General features: G+C 39.8%; 1 protein-coding gene across 1 annotated transcript in view; it reads left to right on the plus strand.

The window, feature by feature from the left end:
* The window catches only part of LOC121289951 (docking protein 1-like), a 43,788-nt gene extending 21,678 nt beyond the window's left edge, over positions 1-22,110 (plus strand). Inside the window, exons 4-5 of the mRNA XM_041209964.1 lie at positions 18,564-18,736; positions 20,760-22,110. Of these exons, the coding sequence (XP_041065898.1) occupies positions 18,564-18,736; positions 20,760-21,839 (1,253 nt within the window). The 3' untranslated portion in view covers positions 21,840-22,110. The remainder of the gene's footprint in view (positions 1-18,563; positions 18,737-20,759) is intronic.
* Positions 22,111-25,961: the final 3,851 nt, after the last annotated feature.

The raw sequence follows: 25,961 nt of genomic DNA on the forward strand, positions 1-25,961 counted from the left end.
TCTACAATTCTACTGTTTTTATTGTCTATAGTAGGGTAATAATATTATTAGGGTAATAATCTCAGAATATCGTTACTCTATTTTTACCTTTGAAAATTGCCAGATTTGCTCGTCTATCTTATTGTTTTAGCTTTCTTATATATGGAAAAAAAAACTACCAGAAATTAACCAGCTTTCTTTCCCTAACTCAAGTCAAATAAATTTAGTTCTAGGGCCATCTAATATACCCTTTCTATTTAGAACTGTATCATCCTTAAGCAATACTGCCCATGCCCTTTTTCTTTTTTCTTCTCAATATTCCAGATTACCAAGTATTCATAATGAACCCATTCCTGGCCTTGTTTGAGCCATGGCTCTGTTAATGCAACCATGTCATAATCCCATGCAGCAACTTGTGCCTGCAGTTCACCAACCTTATTAGGTACACTATAGCCGTTGATGGTATTAAATTGTATATACTTTTGCTATTTTCTGAAATCTGGTGCATGCAGTTTTAGGTATATTTCTAACAAGCTGGGCTAAAGGTTAAAAGTAAGATTAAAAAAATAAAATATTTTTATAAAATAATAATTGAGATATTTGCCCTACGGGGATTTGGACTGAATGAGACAGATATTAAAGCTGAAAATCAGACCACGAAAATGTTTCTATGAAGTAATGTATTTAAAGCATTTCTTATATCCAACAGATTTAATTCAACAATTCATTTAATTACCTTCTTTCACATAACTATTTTAGTTAACAATTTTAATCCTGCAAATATTAAACACACATACCTAAATTCACAGAATTATACTCAAAAACATTATTTGACAAGCATATTTCATTTTACAATGAAATTATTTTAATTTGCTTTACATTGCATCATTTAGATTTATACTTTTTACCAAGTTATTTCTACAAATCATTCTCTATATCCTCAGTGTCACTATTAAAATCCTCAGGAGCAAGATCTACATCGATGCCAAGTTCCTCAATGCTTGTTAATATTCTGAATATTTAATCGTTAGTGTCAAAGGCATCTTCTGTAATTTCACTCCATATTTTCAGTGTCTGCATTTTCAATGTTTGTTGGAACATAGAATTTTTCATGATGGACCACTCCTTGAGCCAAAATAGTGATTTTTTTGGCGATCCTACTCATCTGTTAAATTTCTGATGTTTTTCAAGAATCTGAAACATTCTCTTCTGCACCACATCTCTAGCTACACATTTACCTGCACTATTTTCCTGTTTTTCTGCTCATTATCTTGTGACACACGGAGTAAATCTGCGACCACTCCTTTGAGACACTGTTTAATCTTTTTGCTAGTTCATAAAACTTCACCTGATGGATCTCAACACTTTTTAGTTTGGTGTTAACTTGGACCAAAATTTCTGGCTTTTCTCCTTCCCTTCACAGAATGCCATGAAAACTGAAAAACAGTTAGTGAGTGCCACTTGCTTGGGGGATTCCTGCACCACCTGTGGTTTCCTCCTATCCTGACTGGTGATCACCCACTCCCTGACCTGTTACACCTTCTGTGGCAGTGGGATGACCATCTCCTGGAACATATGATTCAGGAACACTCAGGCTGCTAAATGCACTGCTGCCAGCCATCCTCGAATTCGATGCATGCATCGAGACTCTGCTGGCCTGCCATATGGTAGTTGACTTCTAAATCACTGATATCCTGACCACCATCACTTGACGCCAAACTCTCAAAATCTAAGACAGTAGACCAGATTTTATGGCCAAAAATCAGGCGTGATGTCATCCCGCCAGTCTCCGATATTACTGAAAGAGAGAGGGTGCCCGTCTCCCTGCAATTTGAGGAAAAAATAATCCAGAAGGAAAAACAGTTCAGACCTGTACTATTTCCCAGTTTTAATAGTGTTCCATTTTAAGGTTTACAAGACCAGTTTGGACCAGTATTCCTATTTCCTAGTTTTTACTGTTTTTTTTTCCTTCAGGGAATTAACAAGCTACGGTATCAAGCTTGTTAAAGAACCAATTGACTGAAATCTTTCACTGCGCATTCCTTTTTTCGGTAGTCAGGCAGGAAAATGTTTGGGAGTGACTTATGCCAGGTATGAAGATATGGCACGGGCAGATGAAAAGGCCTGCAAGTGGGACCATGGCTGCATATAGCAGCAGAGTCTGGTGATGAAGGTGCAGCATTTGCATGCACTGCTTTATTTATTCAGTTTTTAAGCTGCCATAACAAATGGGGAAAGTGAGAGGGAAGAGGGCCTTTAAATTGGTGGCGGTGACTGACTTCTGTTTCACGGCATAACACCTCTCCTGCCTGAAGTCCTGACCTAGAAGCCTAATTGGGTCAGGACGAGTGGATCACATACTTCCATTCTGCCTCCCTCACCCTGCCAGAAGCCATAACATCCAACCCACTGACATTCAAATTACTGAGACACCAACCTCTAAAAATTATTTCTAGAAGTGAGATATGAAAATAGTAGAAATGTTAACTAATAACACTGGAATTGATATTTATCAATCTATTTATCAATCTAAAACACAATGGAAATTTACAACTTAATGAACAAACTAATATTTACCTTTTACCCACCAATCCACTCGCTCTGTGCCGGTGAGGCTTAAAATATTGACTAAAATATTTCATGTGGATGTCTTTCCAAAGTCTCAGGAATACACTTTCCAACTTATAACGTTTGATTACGCCATTTAACACAAAAGTGGCAATTCTAAACTATCCGTTCAGTGGGAGACTGGGGGGATCAGATTGGCTGTCCATTTTACACTTCATTTGATTTTACTGCCAAACTTCAAAATAAAATCAGGCAGAATGTAGAAGAAGTGGCTGATCTGACCCCAATGGTGATCCACTCAATGGGTTAAGTTAAAATGGCTGAAATATATTTTCAAGGAGATTCATTTGTTCATTTTTTTTATACATTGTAGTGCATGTTAATAACATTATTTCAAATGATTTTTAATAATTTATGATATATGCGAAATTACCCTATATATTTTCAAAAGGGAGAGCTACATACACCCAAGTTAAACCTGGGGCCTCATTTGCATGATACCATTCTCCTGCACACCTGAAATGGAAATGGCTGGCTTCCCTTTTTAATGTGCCTTTGGAACTTTACCTTTCTCATAATATAAATCTTTACATGTTGCCACTATATATTGTCAGTAACCCTTGAGAAAAATAAACACATTCCTTAGTTTGCTTGTCTGGCTATTTGTAAACAGACTGAGATCCCTTCGTCTATCTTAAAAATGCAAATTCCCTTTACACCTCGTATGCTAAGGCCCCAAACATATTTACTCATTAACATATTAGAGACACTTCTACATCTTACTTCTTTTGATAACTTCAGCTTGCAGTCTGCTTGGCTACAAAATATAATTAAATCACTCATGCAAACAGACCTAACTATTTTCCCCCCCATAAACCTACTTTACAATAAACCAGAAAAATATTACGAAAATTATTATACTCTCATGACACATTCAAACAGGTCTTGACTGATCATCTACCTCTAAGCCATTTTTACCTCACTATCCTTTGATTTCATTAGCTTCCAGAAATCTATCAATTTCTGTCTTGAACATGCTCAATGATTGAGCTTTCACAGCCCAATTCCAAAGATTCAGCACCATCCTAGTGTAGAAATTCCTTCTCATTTCAGTCTTAAATGGCCTGCCTCTTATTCTGAGATTCTGTCCCCTGGTTCTAGACTCACCAGCTAGAGGAAACATTCGGTTTACATTTGCCCTATAAGAATTTCTAAGTTTCAATGAGATTTGAAATGAGATTCAAAATTATTTGAAATGATGTTTAGCAATAATTTATGATACATGTGAAATTACTCTCATATTCTTGGTTTTTAAAATTTTAGAGATTACAGGCCCAGTTTCCTGAATCTCCTCATAAAACAATCCCACCATCCCAGGGATTAATCTGGTGAACCTCCAGTGCACTCCCTCTATGGCACGTATATCCTTTGTTGGATAAGGAGATATAGGGATCTCTTGAATATCTAATACTCCCTAATCAACTACATGCTCTATATTCCCCAAGAAATATTTGGGCATTCAAAAATTCAGGATACACAAGGAAGATTTGAGGACCACTGCCAAGTCAGGTATCATTTCAGCATCCAGGCTGCTAGTCTGGAGAAGAAACACACAAATGGAGTATACAATATTGGACAATTTAAAAGTATAATGAAATTATATATCTCCTGGCAGGAAAATATTATTGTCTGTAGATAATAGTAACAGATCTGAACCTTTTATTTACTGCAGCAGCTTCTTTCTGCTCGAAGATTGCAATGGCTTACTATTATTGTGACCTCGAGGTTGTGAATGTAGAAGAATGATTTTTGGGGATACAAAGGATGGGATTTTTAAAATATCTGTTGGCCCATGGATACACAGGATAAAACTTTGCAAGAATTTTGAACATCGAAGATGATTTTTTTTATCCCCAAGTATGAATAGACCAAACCATTTTCAATTTCCTTAAAGCATTTGAATATATCATTACAATGTATATCACTAGAGTACTGAATAACGAAGCATTCATCAGAATGATTACCATCAGATGATAGGATCATGTTCATATTGCACAAGTTAGATTGTGATCCTTTTTTTAACCATGGCCACATTTACATGATGGTCATTGGTGAATTGGTGCTGTTACAATCTCTATTACTCCATAACAACTTGTTTAAAAAAAAATGAGAAATTTGAACTTCCAGTTAATAGTTGAAAGAATGACACGTTAAGATTTCACATCTTTAAGACGTTTAATGTAACAAATGACTAAAAACATATTAAATAAATTCTATCTTTATAGGCAACTTATACTTTGAACCACAGAATGGGATGCCCCCCTTATTCTTATCCCAACCAAAAAAACACACTTTGCATGACCACATGAGGAAGTGTGAAAATGACTCCCCAATTCTACCACTCCAGTCTGATCATAACAGGGTCTTTTGTGAATTTATAAGGATGAAGGTATTTACTCGATGGTTTGTGCTTAACCATTTATGTGCTGACTGCAAAGAAACCAATCTGGCAGGCTTTCTCAAGTTGAAAACACAAAGGGGTTAGTTTTTATTGAGTTAAAAACCCTCCCAAGGTAAAGCTGTCATTCTGCTTAGCAGAGGCTCTTAGAATGCAAATTTTCCTGATTGCTAGCCTGGTCTGCTCTGATCAGTTTTAACCCCTCACTGTCACCTCTATAACCTGTGAATTTAGTAGCTCAAACCCAGGCACTTCTACAAATTTGATTTCTAGGAGGTTAGGGGGTTGTAATTTGATTCTTGCCTCCTGTAGGAATTCTGGACCAAAGCCCGGCACTTCACTTTTGGTGAATTTTCCATCAACACTGCTGAACTGGTTGATGTTTAAAACTTGGTCTGTTTTGTTTTGCTTACCAGTGGCTAACCCTTCCTGGATTTCATTGCTATTCCCCTTGTTTGCTTTGGGGTATGTTCCCTTCCCTTCTTCCTTTGTTTTGGGAATGGGCTTTCTCCCAACCTGTTCCATGTCCCTTGGAATGCTTATGCCCCCTAGTGGATGTTCAGCTCTTGCTGTACACGCCTGTGGCTCTTCAACTGAGTGGACATCACTCTCACTCTGGTCTATTTGGGAACTTCTCTGGTCCCCTTTTAAATCTTCCATGAAGATGTCTGCTAATCAGATCACTGGGTCTCTCCCTTCATCCTTTTAAACTTTTACAGGCCTCTCATGGACCTCATTTACTTCTACTGGCCTAGTTTTGGCCCTTTTAACTTCCTTGGATTCTTACTACTTCTGGCTTGGCTTCGTTCTTTTTAACTTCCCCGAGTTCTATCTTGACCCATTTTACTTATACTGGACCCATTTTACTTATACTGGTCTGGCTTTGGCCTTTTTAAATACAAGTGGCTCTTCCCTAGCCACTCCAACTCCCATGAGATCTATCATTCTCTTTGTAGGGCTTCCGAACCCCTCTGTTTCCAGCCGACTCCTGCTGGCTTTCCCCACCCTTTTCAATCTCTTTGGACTGTCTTTGACTTTCCAGGAGTATTATCCTCCAGCCTGCCTCTGCTGCCTCTTCCTATCTACACAGTTTATGGAGTCTATCTCTCTCTTCCTTGGAAATTTTCCTTTCTCATCTTTTCTTTTTCCTCTCTTTCTCTTTCCATTGCTTGGAATTCTTGTTCAAGTCATCTCTGTTCTAGCTGTATTTTCACTAAACCTATCTTTTCTTTTTCAATTTTCTCAGGTTTGCCACCCAATTCTCTGGCCACCAGTTTTAACATTTCAAATTTCCTAGCTTTTGGGCAAAACTGTAACTCCAACTCCTTAGCTACACTTATCAACCCCTCAAGGGACAGAACCTTTAAATCATTAAATGTAATTTCGACCTGGGCTATGAAGGAACTTGTGTCAAATGTGTACACAAGAAAGCCTGATCTGGTGTTTTTAAATGTATGTCTAGAGATTAAATTTAGTTACCACTTCCAATTACTCTCGTTGTCTGTGGACTCAATCCCAGAAGTTAATTCCCAAATTTCTGTTACAACCATGTGAGGAGAGGAAAAAATGACTCCCCTATCCTACTGGTCCAGGTCTGATCGTAACACAGTTTTTTTAGGAATTTATAAGGTTGAAGGTATTTACTCAATATCTGCGCTTAACCATTGCAAAGAAATCAGTCTGGCAGGCGTTCCTGAGTTTAAAACTCAAAGGGGTTAACTCAACTCAACATTGTTGAGTTAAGAACCCACCCAGGTAAAGATATAAAAACCTTTTTTAAAAAAAAGGTAAACCTACATCCTGACCCTTGCAACGCACGCATGCACACAAATTATACCATTGGAAGTTATTTTTGTCTAAATTCAAATTCAATGCTAAAAGGTGAAAAAACAGAGTTCACTGTTTCAGTCCTTTGCTCGAATCTGTGGCTGAAGTAGAATTTTTCCACAGGGGTCTTGAAAGTTCAGTGGAGTTGAAGCCCATGTAAAATTCAATTTCTGGAGTTTTTTTTTAAATGTAATCTGTCTTTACTAAAAGTCAATGATTTTTGCACCTAATATTCCATTCAATGCAAATTCTTTTGTTTGTGCTGGATTGCAAACTGCATTAGGGATAGGATCTTGAACTTGGGAAAGAGGAGAGATTGTTAATGCTCCATTGGCAGCTTTCTTCCAGACACCTGCTTAGCAGTTTGTGTTGTAACAACAAAATGTTTGCTCCAGTCACACGATCTCTCTCCCTCCAATGATTTCATAAGGTAATTGATTAGTTTACGTCTGAACAGACTGTGACTATTGTCCCATGGCCTAGATAATTCTGTACTCTTCCATTCATTTGTTTTTTACAATTCTTTCACAAGATGTGGGTATTGCTGGCTAGGCCAGCATTTATTGCCTATCCCTAATTGCCCTTGAAAGTGGTGTGCTGCCTTCTTGAACCATTGCAGTCCATGTGGTGTAGGCAGGGAGTTCCAAGATTTTGAGCCAGCGACAGTGAAGGAACAGCAATATAGTTCCAAGATTATTTGATTGATACCTGTATTAAGCGGGTTGTCTTATGAGGAAAGGTTAGACAGACTGGGTTTTTGTTTCCACTGGAGTTTAGAAGAGTGAGGGGTGACTTTATTGAAATATATAAGATCCTAAATGGTATTAACAAGGTGGACATGAAAAGGATGTTTCCTTTTGTGGGTGAGTCCAGAACCAGGGGGCACCTTTTTAAAATTAGGGGTTGCCCTTTTAGGACAGAAATGAGGAGAATTTTTTTCTAGGGGTTGTATGACTTTGGAACTTTCTGCCTCGGAAGGCAGTGGAGGTGGGGTCGTTGAATATTTTTAAGGCAGAAGTACATTGCTTTGCCTAACAGGAATCTAACAAAGATTACCAGGGGCAGTTGCGAATGTGGAATTTGAAACAAATGGATTAGCCATGATCTTATTGGATGATGGAGCAGGCTCGAGGGGGGAAATGACCTACTTCTCCTATTTCATACGTTCATAAGTCAGGATGGTGTGTGGCTTGGAGGGCAGCTTGCAGGTGGTAGCGTTCCCATGCAACTGCTGCCCTTGTCCTTCTAGGTGTTAGAGGCTGCAGGGGTTTAGGATGTGCTGTTGAAGGAGTCTTGGTGAGTTCCTGCACTGCATCTTGTAGATGGTACACATTGCTGTCACTGTGCATTGGTGGTGGAGGGAGTGAATATTTAAGGTGATGGATGGAGTGCCAATCAAATGAGCTGCTTTGTCTTGGATGGTGTTGAGTTTCTTGAGTGTTTTTGGAACTGCACTTATCCAGGCAAGTGGAGGGTATTCCATTACACTCCTGACTTGTGCCTTGTTGATGGTGGACAGGCACTGGGGAGTCAGGAGGTGAGTTACTCACCACAGAATTCCCAGTCTCTGACCTGCTCTTGTACTCACAGTATTTATATGGTTGGTCCTGTTCAGTTTCTGGTCAATGGTAACCTCCAGGTTGTTGATAGTGGGGGATTCAGTGATGGTAATGCCATCGATTGTCAAGTAGAGATGGTTGGATTCTCTCTTGTTGGAGATGGTCATTGCCTGGCACTTGTGTGATCTGAATGTTATTTGCCACTTGTCAACCCAAACCTGAATGTTGTTCAGGTCTTGCTGCATATGGGCACGGACCAATTCAGTATCTGAAGAGTTTCGAATGGTACTGAACATTGTGAAATCATCAGCAAACATCCCCACTTCAAAGTGTATGATGGAAGGAAGGTCATTGATGAAACAGCTGAAGGTGGTTGGGCCTAGGACACTACCCGGAGGAACTCCTGCAGTGATGTCCTAGAACTGAGATGATTAACCTCCAACAACCATAACTATCTTTCTTTGTGCTAGCATGTGTCCAACCAGTGCAGAGTTTTCCCCCTGATTCCATTGACTGCAGTTTTGCTAAGGCTCCTCGATGTTCAAGGTGCCTCAAATGCTGCCTTGACTGCCCTTGACATCAGTCTCACCTCACCTCCTGTGTTCAGCTCTTTTGTCCATATTTTGGCAGAGGCTTTAATGAGGTCAGGAGTTGAGTAGCCCTAATGGAACCCAAACTGAGCATCAGTGAGCAGTGTACTGCTGAGCAAGTTTTGCTTGATAGCACTGTCAATGACCCCTTCCACCACTTTGCTGAACTAACTCCTAAATGATCTATCATCCATCTTTATGAGACTGGAAACATAAAGTCCTGGTAGGCTTTATGTCTGCATTTGAGAAATGGCTTTAGAGAAATGCAAATGTGAGGTCCAGAACAGTTTCAGTAAATCTTTTGAAGTACTTGACATCAGTAGGTGTGAAATTCCATCGAAGCTGGTCAACTTAGGATACCAGATGTCAAATGACTTGTGGCAGCCAGCTTAAATCAGTGTGTTTGCTTGCTTTTTAAAAGTCCCTTTTAAATACTTCAATATATATTTGATCAGACAATGAAATTAAAGATTAATATCACTCATGCACAAGTCACATCATTGTGATAACAGGTATACTTTACATTATCCTTTATGTAGACATTCAATTTTCTCAGGATCAATCCAAGGTGATTCTTAGCTCTTGAGGGTCTATTCCTGTTCTATTCTCTTCTCAACCTGGCAACTTGCAATCTTAGAACTATCTTTCACAGTGAGATTTTCTTTTCCCAGGACTTTTCCCTCTAGTCCAAGCTAGGTGACTCTTCCAGCCTCATTTTAATCCCTGCGAATTTGGTCTTTTCAATCTGAGCATGAGTTTGTATTCCTCCGCGGCAAACCAGACTTTTTTTGGCCTCTAGCTGCTCCCTTTCTCCTGGATCCAGGCAGACTCAAAACACTATCTATGATATCCAGTGATACTCTCCGAAAGCCTGTAACCTGATCTTTAAAATAGCTTCCTCTGCATGGCCATGTGAATCACATGGGTCTTGAATCTAGGTTGAAATGATAATTAGCTATCCTTGACAGCCCAATTCGCTCTCGTTTTGGAGCTAAATGGGCAGTTTAAGCATAACTGTTCACAATTTGACAATTTTGAACACATTTCTGGGAATTTGGAGATTCTGTCTCCACTGATTAACACACAGGCTGCTGCCATTGTCTTCAAGAATAAATATCTTGCACCGTCTTCCCAGGAAACAACCTGGGCTCCCTTTAACAATCAAACAATCCAGATTTGCTGAAAGGCAGACTTCAGAACAGACCACATGACCCCTTCATTTTACCTTTAAATTTAAACATACAGACCTAAAACATAATCTTAAGTCTCATAATTGTAATAGTCTGTTCCATTTATAGTTCTTATTTTAGTAAGAATATATTGCTAGACAACATTTCAAAGTCATCAGTGTGCTTTTGACATTCTGAAAACGTTAAAGCCGTTTAGGAAAAGATTTTGTAGCAGTAATGTTCCAATCACATGATTGGCTGTCACAGAAAGATACTTTTGTTTCCATGCCTAAAAATAAATTGCAACTACTTTGCACGCAGCCTAAAAGCTGACATGGAGGCTTTGTGTTTACATTATATATCTTCAATGGATGACATTTTCAGTTGTTTATTAGTCAAAATGGCAGATAGAATATTTTAATTTAAATGCCATTTTTTCACTTGTAAAGTGCCCTCCCTTGAATTTCCTTATTATTTAAGAATTTTTTTTTCTGCATAATTTTTATTGGTCGCCCTGTATTTTGCTCCAATCATGGGACAGAATTTAATGTAGGCAATGGAGGTCTTGCCCACTGACTAGAGGGCCGGTGAGAGTCCCGTGTCACGTACTTTCAGGAAGGCTTGCCAAATTAAGTGCCAAATGGGCACCTATTTTTGGCAGCAGTGGGCCTACCCTGGGATCAAGAACCTCGGGTGGAAATTCCACCCAGAGAGCTGCCAACCAATCAGATGGTGAGCAGTTTATAATTCTCAGCAGCACCACCAGGGAGGTAGTGGTTGTTGTCAGTAATGCACTCACCTTAGGCCCAGTTCTGCTGAGGGACTCAGACCACAGGTGGGTGATAGCGCAAGAGGGGGTTATGGGATGGAGTGGGGGATCATAAAGTAAGGGCGGGGGGGAAGGTGGTCAGCAGCAGGCAGGGGTAGCTCTTGGCATTCTCCCTCCCCTGCTCCATCACCACCACCGCCGCCGCCACTTCCATTGCCAGGTCCCTTGATCAGGCACTGAGTGCCTGATAACAAAGGGCCCCCTCTGAAAGCCCACAAGCAAACATGATGGGGTTTGCTTTTCGAGCTTCCTACATGGTGAGTCATCTGCTCACTGTTGGGTGAAAACAGTAGCGGCGAGATGAGGCCCTTTTAAGCAGGCATTAACTGATCTCTTAAGGCCTCAGTGGCGGTGGGGCAGGAAGGCTATCCACGAACCTTCCCAACCTGGATGTGATCAGGGCTGTGGCAAGGTCCCCACCTGCCACTCTCCCACCTGATTAATTGTTCCCCCTGCCACCAAACCCACCTCGAGGGAGGGTATTGAATTCCAGCCATTGTTTTTTCTGCTGCCAGAAATGTTTGTGTTGATGCTCCAGATGATTACACAGAGGCTGGCAGAGAAGTCAAAAATCAACTAAAAAGCCCATCTGCCCACATTATTGAAGGTAAACACAATATCTAAATGCCCTTTGATAACATCCACATTCATACATGAACTTATTCGTCTGTTCTGTTGAATATTGTTTTACTAATTTCAATATGTTGTAAATTTTTTATAACTGACACTAATTGCTGGGGAGCTAGAATTCCCATTGACCAATCAATTTTTGAGCATCCTTGTTTATATTGTCATTTCAAATTTTATTTTTCATGGTTTATCTGACATTTCTGCAGACTATTCTATGTCCTCTTTTCTTGTTTATTCTTTGTCATTTTCTTGACTTATTTATGACTCAAATCTTCCAGCCTGTAATTGACAGAGACCGGATGTATGACCAGAGATTTACATTGGGACCCTGTGGAAGTCCTGATGTACTGACCTACATGGGAATTGCCTGGGAAGTTTCAATTTTGGATGGTTATTTCTCCTGCTCCCTAGGACCCTCAACAAATATTTCAGAATCCGAGTTAGAGTCCGAGACTCTGGACAGTTCCGATTTATTTACCTGAATAATTATTCAGGAAATGTTAAGCAGAAAACAGGCTTGTCTAACTCCTGGGTAACTCCATAAATGACATCTCAATTGCTCATACTGAACCTGTTCCCTCAGACCTGAAAGTAATGCGTATCATTGAGTGCTGGTAAAGGAAAATCTTGTGATGTTAAGTCAAGAAGTGGGATTCTGCTCTTCTAGATAAGAGTAGCACAATTGCTGAAGTAACCCTGCAAAAGCTTTTCTGGGCTGGAGGTTTCATTTCAAAAGCAGTAGCAGCAGCAGCATAGAGGAAAAATGACTATACTATTCTATATATCGGGTGGATGTGGAAGGGGAAGCTGGCTGTCATTTCAGCAGGTGTGTAGGAAGGGCAATGGGAAGTAGGTCACATTGCCTTCTTTTCCACTGCTCCGATGCTCAAAATTGGGTGGGAAAGTACCAAGAAATCCAGCCTAAAGTTTGCCTTAAATGAGATTTCTAGTAATGTTCAGAAAATGCCAAACTACACAGGAAAAGTCCCCAGGGTAAATGTTACTGTACTGGAGAAAACAATATTGCCCATCTTAACATCAACCCCTGATGGCACTGTGCTATATTTGTTCTCGTTGAAGATAAAGAAAGCTTTGGTAGTTGTTTGTGAAAAGAATAAACCGCAAGTACTAAATAGAAAATGATTTGAGTAAGCTGATTTTCCAAGTGATTTAGTACAATGAATCTATGCATTCAGGTTTAAACTCAACAACTTGCATTTATATAATGCCTTTCGTGTAGAAAAATTCACAGACATAATCATAAAAACCCTATATTTTGAATATTTATTTCCTATAGTTAAAACATTCTCAAGTAACCCATGTTTTTAGCTTTATTGCAATGTTTATCAGTCAAATTGGAAAACAATCATATTGTCCAAATATGGTATTTTGATGTGTTCATTTGATGTAAACAAGACCACTTCCTGCCTTTTCTCTTGTTAGTATCTTTGTAACATTTTGGGGTAAGTAGAACATGTGGCATTAGCAAATCAGATTTTAAAGTTATAATTCTTGTACAGTGTGTAGAAAATCAATTTAAAAGACTATTAATTTAGTAAGATACTTAAGATTCTCTTTTTTTATTCTTTCATGGGATATAGACATTGTTGGCAAGGCCTCCAATTGTTTCCCATCCCTAATTGCCCTTGAGCTGATTGGCTTGCCACACCATTTCAGTGGGTAGTTAAGAGTTAACCACATTGCTGTGGGTCTGGAGTCACATGTAGGCCAGACCAGGTTAGGACAGCTGATTTCCTTTCCTAGAGGACATTAGTGCACCAGGTGAATTTTTGCAACAATTGACAATGGTTTCATGGTCACCATTACCGAGGTTAGTTTTTCAATTCCAGATTATTAATTGAATTTAAATTAGCTGCCATGGTGGAATATGACCCCTTGTCCCTAGAACATTAGCCTGGGCTTATGGTTTGCTAATCTGCTGCTTCTGGCGTTGCTTTAACATCGACCAATTTTTCTATTTTGGAGGTCTTTAGGAACGCACATCAAGTTCCCTGCAGATCCCTCCACTGAGAGAAAGCCTTGCACTGCAAAGTTGTAAAGTTCTGGTGACACTTGACATCATCCAGGACAAAGCAGCTTGCTTGATTGGCACCCTATCCACCTCATGAACATTCATTCCTTCCACCACCGGTGCATGGTAGCCGAAGTGTGTACCATATACAAGATGAACTCCAGCAATTCGTCAAGTCTTCATCAACAGCACCTCTCAAATCTGCAATCTGTACTGTCTAGAAGGATAAGGGCAACAGGCGCATGGGATCGCCACCAACTACAAATTCCCCTCTAAGTCATATATCATCCTGACTTGGACATAGATTGCCAGTCCTTCATCGTCACTGGGTCAAAATCCTGGAACTCCCTATCTAGCAGCACAGTGAAATTACCTTCACCATACGAACTGCAGTTTAAGAAGGTGATTCACCACCACCTTCTCAAAGGCAATTAACTTTGGACAATTGATGCTGGCCTTGCAAGCGACCCTGATCCATTGAACAAATATATTAAATTAAAATGCTACAGCATGACTCCCCTGCAGCAGCCAAAGATGGAATGCTGGAAATGTAATTATTTTCAAGCCAAGAACTTGGCTGACAATGATTGAGACATAGGCAGAAATTTTGATGTTGGTGTGACCGACACGTAAAATGACGTGCGGTGACGTCGGGCATGCGTCCCGGCGTCCATGCGTGTCATTTAGATATTACATTCCACAGGCACGCGCCTGAGGCGGCTGCGCACCTGCTGAACTGTCAACGGCCCATTAAAATACCAATTAAAGTAGCTGTCAATGCTGCCTGTCCAACCTTAAGGTTGGCAGGCAGGCGAAGAGTCCAAGCAGCCTTCGCGTTTTTCAGGAAACCTCATCCATGGACGGGATGAGGTTTCCTGAAAGTTTAATCAAATCAATAAATAAATTCCGCTAAATTGACAAACATGTCCCAGCTCATGTGAAAATAATTTTTATCTTTATTTAAAAATTTCAATGTGTACTTAATATCCCTGAGGCAGCTCCGTGCTTCATGGAAATTTCTGAACTCTGAAAGAGCGCAGGCTCTGACTCTGCCTCCTACCCCCCGCCTGCACAGGTAGAGCTGAGCGCTACCAGCTGTGCATCATGCTGGGCGGGCCTGAATTGGCCCGCCCACGTAAATTGACAGCATGGAGCCGATCGCGGATGGCGATCGGCTCCGTGCCCACTCCTGACCAGCCCTCCTGCCATGCAGAAAATTATCCCCATAGAGAGGGAGAGGATGCTACTGTTTTGGGAGGTGGAAACTTGAGGGCAGGGCAAAGATATGCAGGTGGATCACACTGGACCATTTTCCTTCATTTTCTGCATCATCTGGCCCAATCTGGGTAGGATCATGGAGGAGAATCCAGCACTTGTTCTTAATGTTATCTTGTAAGCTTGTTTGCTACCAAAGACAAAATAAATTAAAAATGTTTGAATACAACGATCAATCTGTCAGAAGACAGTTTTCTTAAAGACTTTAATTGTCACAGTTGTAGCTCAGTGATAGCAACCTTGCCTCTGAGTCAGAAGGTTGAGAGTTCAAGTTCCACTCCAGAAACCGAAGCATAAAATGCAAGTTGACATTCAGAGCAGTATTGAGGGGGTGCTGCTCTGCTGGCAGTGCAGTCTTTTAGCTGAGACATTAAACCGAGACCTCACCTGCCCCCTCAAGTGATGTAAAAGATCCTATGACATTATTTTGAAGAAGAGGAAGAGAGATTTTCTCAGTGCCCAGGCCAATATTTCTCCCTCAACCAGTCATGAAGAAATATCACGTTATTGTTTGTGGAATCTTACTGTGCACAATTTGACCTTTGGCTCCTGTGTTTCCTACATTACAACACTGACCATACTTTTAAGTGCTTCATTGGCTAAGTGCGTAAGACGTTATAATAATTACAATAATGTGAGGAAAAACCTTTTCATGTAGCGAATGGTTAGGATCTGGAATGCATTGCTTGTGTGTGTGGTGGAGGCAGGGTCATTTGAGGCTTTCAGACGGGAATTGGCTCATTATCTGAAAAAGAAAAAATTGCAAGGCCAGGGGGGAAATGACAGGTAGTGGCACTAGGTGAATTGCTCTTTCATTGGATCAGTACAGTCACGAAAGGGCCGAATGTCCTCCTTTTGTGCTGTAACCATTCTGATTTCATACGTCCTGAAAGGCATTATATAGATGCAAGCTATTTCTTTAATTACAGTTGTAACAGAAAACCCTTCATACCTCTATAGGTAAATTCATTTTTCGTTATTTTGGATTTGTGATGTGGCTGTAGTCATTTTACTTTGTATTAACAGTTTATAAATCTATAGAAGAGAATCCTCACTAATAGATAAAAGTAACTAATTAAGATAATTATAAGCTTTTATAATTATGATGGCAAATCTTATGTCATTTAACAGTGACAATTTTGTACGTATATTTGTCACTGATGCAATGACCTCAATGGAAAATATCATCAAGTGTCTAAAGCAGGAGGAAGGAAGAGGTATGTGTACATATGTGTAATAGTAAATGCTACTTTAAAATAGAACAAAATAGTGGTAGTTGCTAATTTCCATCAAAGATTGCAAAAGCTATGTGTTTGAAGCATTTTTGATTACAACCAGAAGTGGAGGTTTTGAGGCTTTTTTTTCCATCGTTAATTTGGACATGGTAATATTTTGGTTTACCTAACTGTATTGGTACAACATGCTCTCTATGATAGATGAATGATATTTCTTAACTTTGCTATAATGTGATTTTATCAGATGTATATTTGGGAATAGAAAATGTGTCTGAGGTCACATTACATCTACCAGCACTAAATATATCCATAATTTAAGAGGCTTTTTAAAGAGAGTTTTTACTGACTTCATTTTCAGAAGAATCTAAATACATCGGTCCCCAATATTTCAATGGAGGTGATGAGGGGAGGTCTAGGGAATAACTGTGGATGTGCAACTATCTGGAGAGAATGCGCTATCATTAATGCTCTGTTCCAACTGACCCCTTCTCAATTATCACTTGCACTCTGCCCATAGCTCTAGTTGTCAGACCCCACAACATGTTTAGCATTGGGTCAGACAACCATCAGAGGTACTTTTTTTGAGGTACCTTTCTCTGAACCCGTCCCTAAGAGGATGACACACTCCAGCAACCTGTGCATTCAACAATCACAACTTGTATACTTAGCACCTTTTTAATGTAGTAAAATGTGAGCATTTCATAGAAACATTATCAATCAAATTTGAAATCAAGTCACATGAGGCAATAGCTTGGTCAAAGAGGTAGGTTTTAAGAATGTCTTAAAAGGAGAGAGGTAGACAGACAGAGGAGTTTAGAGAGGTAATTCCACAACTCAGGGCCTTGGCAACTTAAAGCATGGCTGTCAATGGCGGAGTGAATAAAATTCTAGGGTTCCCAAGAAGACAGAATTGGAGGAATGCGGTTATCTAGGATGAATGTAGAGCTGGAGGAGATTATAGTGATAGAGAGGGATGAAGTCATGGAAAGATTTGAAAACAGGGTGAGAATTTTAAATCAAGTCATTGCTTAACTGGGAGCCAGTGTTAATCAGCGACTGCAGGGGGCTTGGGTGAACGAGACTTTGTGCGAGTTAGGACATGGGCAACAGAGAGAGAACCAAAGATTTGCAACAAGGCATCTGCTGTGAGAGATTATATAGGTGATGGCTCAGGAGCTAACATAATTACAATGACATCAGCACTTTATACGTGTTGAATTAGGGTGTGTATTTGTCTTGTTTTACACCCGACAGCCCAAATTTTAGTTGGTCTGTCCCCCATCTGATACTGGACATGTCTATATTGGTATGTTTATTTTTTGTGACAACTTTTTTACTTCATTGCAGGTGTGACAACAAAGAATGTCAATATTTCTTTAGCATGTAAATAACTTTATGAAGCACAATGGAGCTGTTGTAGCAATTGTTTTATATGATAGAGACAAGTCTCAACAAATATGAAGTTGCTGTAAAAACAGAGATCACTGCAATCTTCCCAATAACCAGGAAAACGTTTAACGCATTAGGTTGCTGAGGCATTATACTTACATTCTGGAAATCTGCAGAGTTTTGATTCTCATGCTCCAGTTAAGGGGGGGAAAGGAGTCAGGAGATGGAAGTAAATTGATTTAAACTGCCATTATAGACAGATCTCACTATGGTTCACTCATGACATGAAACAAAGACTAGGGGCACGAAAAGATTACAAAAATTTAAGTTGTCTATTGGCGATAGTAGTAGGTTGAAGCTATTGTGATGCTTTACTAAATTTACACATGCGCGCGAGCGCGCACACACATTGTGTAATTATCTTAAGTAGAAAATTGTAAACTATCTTCTGAGGCTCTAGATAAATGGGACTTTTGCACCTAGTGTTCTTAGGTTATTGAAAATCAAGTGGACGGTGTGGTAGGGAGAGATGGAGGAAGAAATTAATTTCAATCACACAGCAGTAGTTATGGTCAGCTTCTTCCATAATTCCAATAAATGTAGTAATAAAGTTTGACAAGTTTTGGAAAGCGGGAATTCGTGGGAGTTGGCAGGGGACTGTTCGGTATTCTTGAGCTCCTTCAGTGGCCACCCTGTATGGAAAGTTGTCTGCTCCACACTTGTCGGCATAGTGCAGAAGCTGCTAGTACGTTATCCAATGACTGCAATAGTCTTTCTCTGAAATCATTTTGTTTGTCCAAGGTTCATTGTTTCAGCAGCTGCTAGAGAAGACAATTCCCTCCTCTGTTGAGAGGTCTCCTTTTGCCCTCAAAGCCTACTACTCCTGTTCCTGCAATGAAGCAGTGCTTTCAGGATAGGAGGGGAGAAAAGGGGAAGCAAGAGAAGAGGGAAGTAACATTACTATGCACTGGCAATGACAAATGTTACATTTTTTTCACTCTTGATTTTACTTCCTATTTTCAGTAAATGAGTATAAAGTCTCAGTAAGAAGAACAGATGCTTCAGAGAGATGTGAACTCAGTGGAATGTATATTCTGAAGGCAGGCAAAGAGGCACTGATTTTGAAAAATATCATCCCTGAGCAAGTAATATATGAATGGCCTTATATGTTTCTAAGAAGATTTGGTGGTGACAAGGTACCCTTCATTTATTTTTAAATATTAAGTTCATATTTAAACAGGATTTAAATGTGTGTCTGGCATGCTACTTTGTTATGTACAACTTCTATCAAATTAATGTAATGACTGTCACTTATATGTCATTGTTCAGAAGTACTCATTGAATATAATGCCATCCCAGTTTAGTATGTTACGATTATCATTAAGAATTGGTAAATGTCCTATCATTTTCACCAGGTAAAAAGAACACAGGAATATGGATTTTGTTCAAATTTCCACAAATCCAACATATTTATCCCGTTAAACTGAGTAGAAAAGTTTTTCCGGGGTCAGAGCTTATTCCATATGTACACTTGGAAAGACATTGGGGAATTCTTGCTGTCAAGAGGGAGTCTGCCAGTCTGAGAGAGAGGATGCAGGGAGGACACTGATCTGAGCACTGCCAATATGGTAGGACAAAGCAGGCACACATACCATTCAGAAGAGCATTGCCCACTATATTGAATGGCAACAAGAATATGCACCTTTACCAATGCTTGAAGCAGACATTAGGCTCCTTACTTACATATTCAAAAGGCCTAACACCTCAATGGGTTCTGCTCCAAGATTGGTTTGTCCAAAGGCAACCAGTGCCACCATACTCTCTAGGGAAACCAAACCTAGGGATTGCCTGAAATAAAAAGAGAAAATGTTGGAAATACTCAGCAGGTCACACAGCAAAACTGGGAAAAGTTGGAGATGTAAGAGGTTTTGAGCAAGACAGGACAAGGACAAAAGGAAGGTCTATTATAGGGTGGAAGACAGGAGAGATTGAATGTCCAGAAGAGTTAGTCTTACAGGGCCAAAGGGGATGGTGATGGGGTGAGAAAAGAAGTAAAGCAACAAAAGATATGCCTAGAACAGGTGTGCTACTGTTGGTAAGCAAAAATAAGAGAAAAACCGAACCATGCAAAGAAAAGGAAACAATAGGGAATTAGTATTTATGATCTGAAATTGTTGAGCTCAGTGTTGAGCCCAGTAGGCTATAAAGTGCCTAAATGAAAGATGAGGTACTATTACTCAAGCTTACTGAGCTTTACTGGAACAGTGCAGCAGGCCAAGGACAGAGATGTCAGCATGAGAACAAGATGGAGATTTAAAATGACAGGCCACTGCAAACTCAGGATCATGTCTGTGGGCTGAATGCAAAGCAGTCACCCAGTCTCTGTTTGGTCTCCCCAAAGTAAAGGAGACCACGTTGTGAGCAGTGAATACAGTAGACTAAATTGAAAGAAGTACATGTAAATCACTGGTTTACCTGGAAGGAATTTTTGGAGTTTTGAATGGTGAGAAGAGAGGAAGTAAAAGGCTAGCATGGGTAAGGTACCTTTGGAAGGAGACAAGGTGTTGGGGTAGATTGAGGGACTGCCTGTTGGGCCCAGCCAATCAAGTAAGGAACTTAGTTGAATGTTGACCGTGACCCTACATTAAAGAAATCAATTGCAGCCCTTCCCAGCCCCAACTCACTGCTCACTGGGCCCAACTCCTTTGCTGTTTGCCCCTATTTCCCTTTCTCTTTGATTTCTCAACTTCCAGATCCAAAAATCCCTGGTTCTGTATTCCCTGATCCCACTCATTCCCTGTGCTCCCCAAAGACATCCCTGCACCACTTAATTGAGAGTCTTAGTTACTCTAGCAGCAGCCAGAATATTCACTACCCTTCGCTGGTAGGCTTTGATGAGCATTATTCCCATTATTATGAGGGTCAGGGCTTAGTCTTTGAGTCAAGGACCTCACCATTCTTACACAGAAAATGCACCCTGCGCCCCTGGAAGGCAGAATTTCTGGGTCAATGATTCTATGAAAAGTGAAAGGTTTATTTTGGAGGCAAGATGTAAGGTATAATTCCACAAGTGCATACTCCCAGTGGGAACCAATGCTGGGGATCAGAAAATTGGGCCTACAGAATTTATAATGACTCTGTTGGCAGGATAGTACTGTAGAATTAATGCTACATTGTTTATATAATAATTTTAAGTGCATTAATATTTACATTTTTCAGAGAATGTTTTCAATTGAATCTGGAAGAAGGTGTAAATCTGGTCCAGGCAAGTTTGAATTCGAAACTAAGCAGGGGAAACAGATTTTTATGTCTGTAAATGCAGCTGTAAAGGTGCAAAAGGACGATAACGAAGAGGAGCGTTGCAACTCTGATCCTTTAGAAAGTTACAATTTATTCCCTGCAGACTCTGTTACTTGCAAACCATATTCAGGTAGCACACGGTCTCATAAGGAGCATGCTGTTGAACGTAAATCTCAACTATCCAAAAAAGTATCTTCTATAATATCAGATGTTTCTGAAGGCATGCATTATTTGTGTTATGACGCTTCTCAAGATAATCAAGCATGTAGTTCACTAAGTAAATCACCAGTCAGGCTTCAGTACAGTTTCCCATCGTCATCTCTGTTTGCATCACATGGTAAAGTAAATTCTAAATTAGCAGCAGACACAGCAGAGAATCGGACTACAATATATTCAGAAACCAGTCCAGGAGGGGTTCATCTGACACTCCCTCTGGAACCACCAAACAGTACTAAATCCATGCCTAGGCAAATAGGAAGACAGCAAAGCAGCATTACACTTTGCAGAGAGGATACCTTACCACACAAAATCAATGAGCCTTTTTTCAGGTTTCCCAGCAAAATACGCTCACTTAACAATGAACGTAATTCTGTTAAAAAGAGTATACCTTCTATTGTAATGGCTGAGCATCCTGAATCTCTTTATGATACCGTCTACAGTGGATCTAATAGACCAGAACACAAGAATGTGTTTTGTCCAAAAACAAATCACAAGAAGAATGAGCACATATATGAAGTTAGTGATGATTCTTTACTTTACGATGAAGCAAAAGAATTAAGTGAAGCATGGAAAGTGCAAGGTAGACTGAATGACTCCTTAGGTTATGAATATCCATACAATCCTTCTGCAGATGACTATGCTGTACCAAAACAGATGAATAAAGGTGCTCCTCCCAGACCACCTAAAAATATACCATCTCCAAGAGGAAGCAGGCAAAAAAGTGATTATGTCAATGTGGAATCAATCATCTACAATAGGCATTCATGCAATGACTCATAATTTGTAAAAATTGGAAGCAGTTCCTATTTTTTATTATACACCTGGGAGTTTATATAAATACCAGAAAAAACTGAGCATTGTGTAAATATGAAATAATAAGTACTCGGCAAATATTCTAGGTTTTCAAAAATTCTATTTGTGTATTTATAACATATATGTCGGCAAATGTAATATAGTATTTCATTCTGATATCTTACATTTTAGAAAAACCATTTGTAAGGGGATCAATTGTGATTATTCATGATTAACTAATAAAATATAATTTTTTTAACTTACTGTCTCGTGTTGTATTTTTCAGTGGTAAAATAAAAATAAAGCCTAGATTTTCAGATCTGAATAAACACCAATTAAAATTAAACAATCTGTTTTATCCTTTGTAAACTTAACTCTCACAATTACCCTTTCCAATTATAACAACATTTCTGGGACAATATTATTGTGGAAGTTGTATTAGAGCTAATTAATAGGAGACTATTTTAAAATAATCATTACAATTATTGTTAAATGTGTAACTATTTGTATATGCAATTTTGGGAACCAATGAAAATCTCGAATAGGTTTCAAAAAGAAACAACTCTGGCAAGCTTACAATACTGCATTTTGATGGCACATTGGCATTGAGGTATTGCAACAATCAAATGTCTGTTGTCAAAACTATGGGGAAGAATGTCCATGCATTTTACAGCACAATTTCAGTGCACAATCACAATTTCAGAATTGTTACAGTTCAGGAGGCAGCCAATTGGCCCATCATGTCTGTACCGTTTCTCCAAATGAGCAACTCGCTCAGTGCCAATACCCTGCCTTCTCCCGGTAACCTTGCACATTCTTCCTTTTCAGACAACAGCCTAATTCTTTTGAATGCTTCAATTGAACCTGCATCCACCACACTCAGGCACTGCATTCCAAACCCTAACCACTTGCTGCATTAAAAAAGATTTTCCTCATATCACTTTATTTGCTTCTTTTGCCAATTACTTTAAATCTGTGCCCTCTCATTCTCAATGCTTTCATGAGTGGAAACAGCTTCTCCTTATCTACTCTTGTCCAGGCCCCTCATGATTTTGAATGCCCCTATCGAATCTCCTCTCAGCTGCCTTTTCTCGAAGGAAAACAGTCCTAACTTCTCCCATCTATTTTCATGACTGAAGTTCCTCATCCCTGGAATCATTCTCGTGAACCTCTTCTACACCCTCTCTAATGTCTTCACATCCTTCGTAAAGAGTGGCGCCCAGAACTGGACGCATTGCTCCAGCTGAGGACGAGCAAGTGACTTATACAAATTAAACATAGCTTCCCTGCTTCCTATGCCCCTATTAATAAAGCCCAGGATACCGTATGCTTTATTAACTGCTCTCTCTATCTGTTCTGCCACATTCAATGATTTATGCACATATACACCCATGTCCCTCTGCACCTCTACCCACTTTAGAGTTGTATCCTTTATTTTAAATGTTCTCCCCATGTTCTTCCTACCAAAATTAATCACCTTACACTTCTCTGCATTGAACTTTGTCCATTCCACCAACTTGTCTATGACCCTTTGAAGTTCTATGCTATCCTTGCAGTTCACAATTCTTCCAAGTTTTGGGGTAAAGCAAGTAGTTTTTTTGTGGAAGAAAATGAGACTGCTTACATCAGTTTCCATTCCAAAATTGATTCCTCCAAATTTCCTCTTTTTGGATCTTCCTGAATTCTGCAGGCTGTCTTGGGTGACCTCATTTAAATATACAGTAATGGAGGCACTGCAGCTTTGCTTCATTTGTTTATATTTGTGAAGCTCCCTGGGTAGATGAGACAGGCAGAAGTGAGGAGTTTTAGAGCCAGAAGAGTGTGGATTGCTATAACTGCAGCTGTAAACCATTTTTGCAGAAATGTTTTTTTTGGCATTTTGCCTAAACATTTTAACTTGCCCCTCATTGATTCTAAGAGGGGGCAACCACCAAGAGATTTTCATCATCTTCCCACCCTGCCTATAGTGAGAGATTCACAGGAGCAAGTTTGTTATTCCCTATAGGGATGGCTTTGGATGCCATTATCATGGGAAAGCAACAGCAACACTGAATGGAGTAAAGCCAGACAGCATTCACTTCAAGGGGAGTCAGAGCACAGGTCGTCATTAAAGTCTCTTTTCTGTGAAACTGTCTACCTTTGAAACCACAGCCTTACCTGCACCCCAACACCCCTTCAAGCTTCAAATAAAGGAGCAGTCCTTTATTCCAGTCCCCATCCTACCACATGACACATCACATCTCTTTTCCCCTACATGACTGTGCTAAAATACATCACTTGCTTGAATAAGTAAACATCAAATAAGTGCATACACTTCTGCCTGACTCTAAATTTAATAAAGCACAACATCAGTATAAATTCCATTTTATTACAATAAATTCCACAGTAAACAGAAGCCAAATTGACATTTCCTAAAACTATGCTTTCCCTATGTCCCTACACATGCCATCATTCCACCTATTCTACAGCTTCCACTACATTCAACTTGAAGGCTAGTATGAAGAACAGTGATTGGCTGCTTATGTGCTACAAAAGACCCATGGCTTTAGCAGGGAGAAATTGCTAGCTGTATCTCTGGATTTTTTTAAGGAGCTTGAAGTTCTTTTTGAGGGAATGAAGTCCTATTTTGAGTGACCACAATATCAGGAAAGTCAATTTCAACCATTACTATTCCACTGGACCATGATTTGGGTTCCCATTGATCAGCAGCATAGCGAGTTTAATATTAGGTTCAGATCCTGAAAGCTATGAGACACAGCAGCATATATTACAGTTCCCGATCTGCTGAAGCGAGCGCTCTGTCTGTTTTGCTTCCCTTTGCTACTGGAACTGCAATCCATGGATAGGGAGACCCAGATTTCTCTCTGGCTGGTTATTAGATAGGAGTTTGCTGTAGATTTTAATGAAACTGCCATATACACCATTAGTGTCTGCAATGAAGGAAAAAAAGGTCTCTGCTGTTTTTACAAATGAGAATGGTAGGTTCAAGAATTGGCATTTGCCATATGTTAGAGATAGACCTCAGAACCTGCAATTTTTCATTCTTTCACTTGATCTGGGCATTGCCAGCTAGGCCAGCATTTATCCCTAATTGCCCTTGAGAAGTTAGATGAATTGATTCTCAAACACTTGTTAGGCAATTACATGAGTTCTGGGTGCCATGGCCTCCTTCTCTTCAACTTCCTCTGAAAAGGTGGCGCATCTCACCCACACCCATTCCTCCAGAACCCTTCAGCTCTATGAATCATCCAACTACACATCCTCACTGATATTATCTAATTCCCACCGGATGACAGTATCCATGTAAGGATGAAGAATCAAGAAAATCAGAGGGTGACTTGACAGGAATAGAGACAGAGGAACATGGAACAGCATAGTCTGCAGGAATTCATGGATAGGCTTGAGTTCAACTTCATCTCCCTCATTTTCTTTTCCGTCACCATCCACCTCATCACCACAGTTCATTCGGAATTACTTGTGTCTCTCAATCATCTTCCTCATCTTCTGCCCTATTGTCTACAAGAATGAGGGGAATAGATAAGAAAAAGTGAGCATTATCCCCTTGGAATTAAAAAAACAGAAGTGGGTGGAAACTTATGTTTTGTGGTGCTTCACAGGGATGCCAGGCAACAGTGTAGGTGTTCCATTGTCAATCTAGTGCTGGAAATATGCCCTTAACCTCACCATTTCCCATGGCAAGAATTGAATGTTTCCCTATGAGCTTGATGGTCTTTGCATCACAAGGCATGAAGTGCTTAACATTGGGGATGCATTCCAGTGCTCTGTCTCTTAAAGGCATTGTGTACGAATTTCTCCAGCAAGATTGAGTCAATTAGGGGCAGGCTGGCAGCATAATTTCACAAAGGGTCCCACTACAGCCAAAGGGCCCAATGATAACCAAAACACTTATTTTAAGCAGGTCTGGGATGCCTAGGAAGGGGCACACAAACCAACATGGTGAGTGATACACTTCTGGTCTATATCATGTTTTGTATTGATAGGTTTAGAATACATTTTGCACTGAAAATGGAAGAAATGAGATATTTATGTTTTTCTGTTCAAAAATGACATTTCTGTTTTCACTCTTCTAACGAGTTTTTAACTAAGTTT

The sequence above is a fragment of the Carcharodon carcharias genome, chromosome 17 (genome assembly GCF_017639515.1).
Source record: "Carcharodon carcharias isolate sCarCar2 chromosome 17, sCarCar2.pri, whole genome shotgun sequence".
Taxonomy (NCBI): Eukaryota; Metazoa; Chordata; class Chondrichthyes; order Lamniformes; family Lamnidae; genus Carcharodon; species Carcharodon carcharias.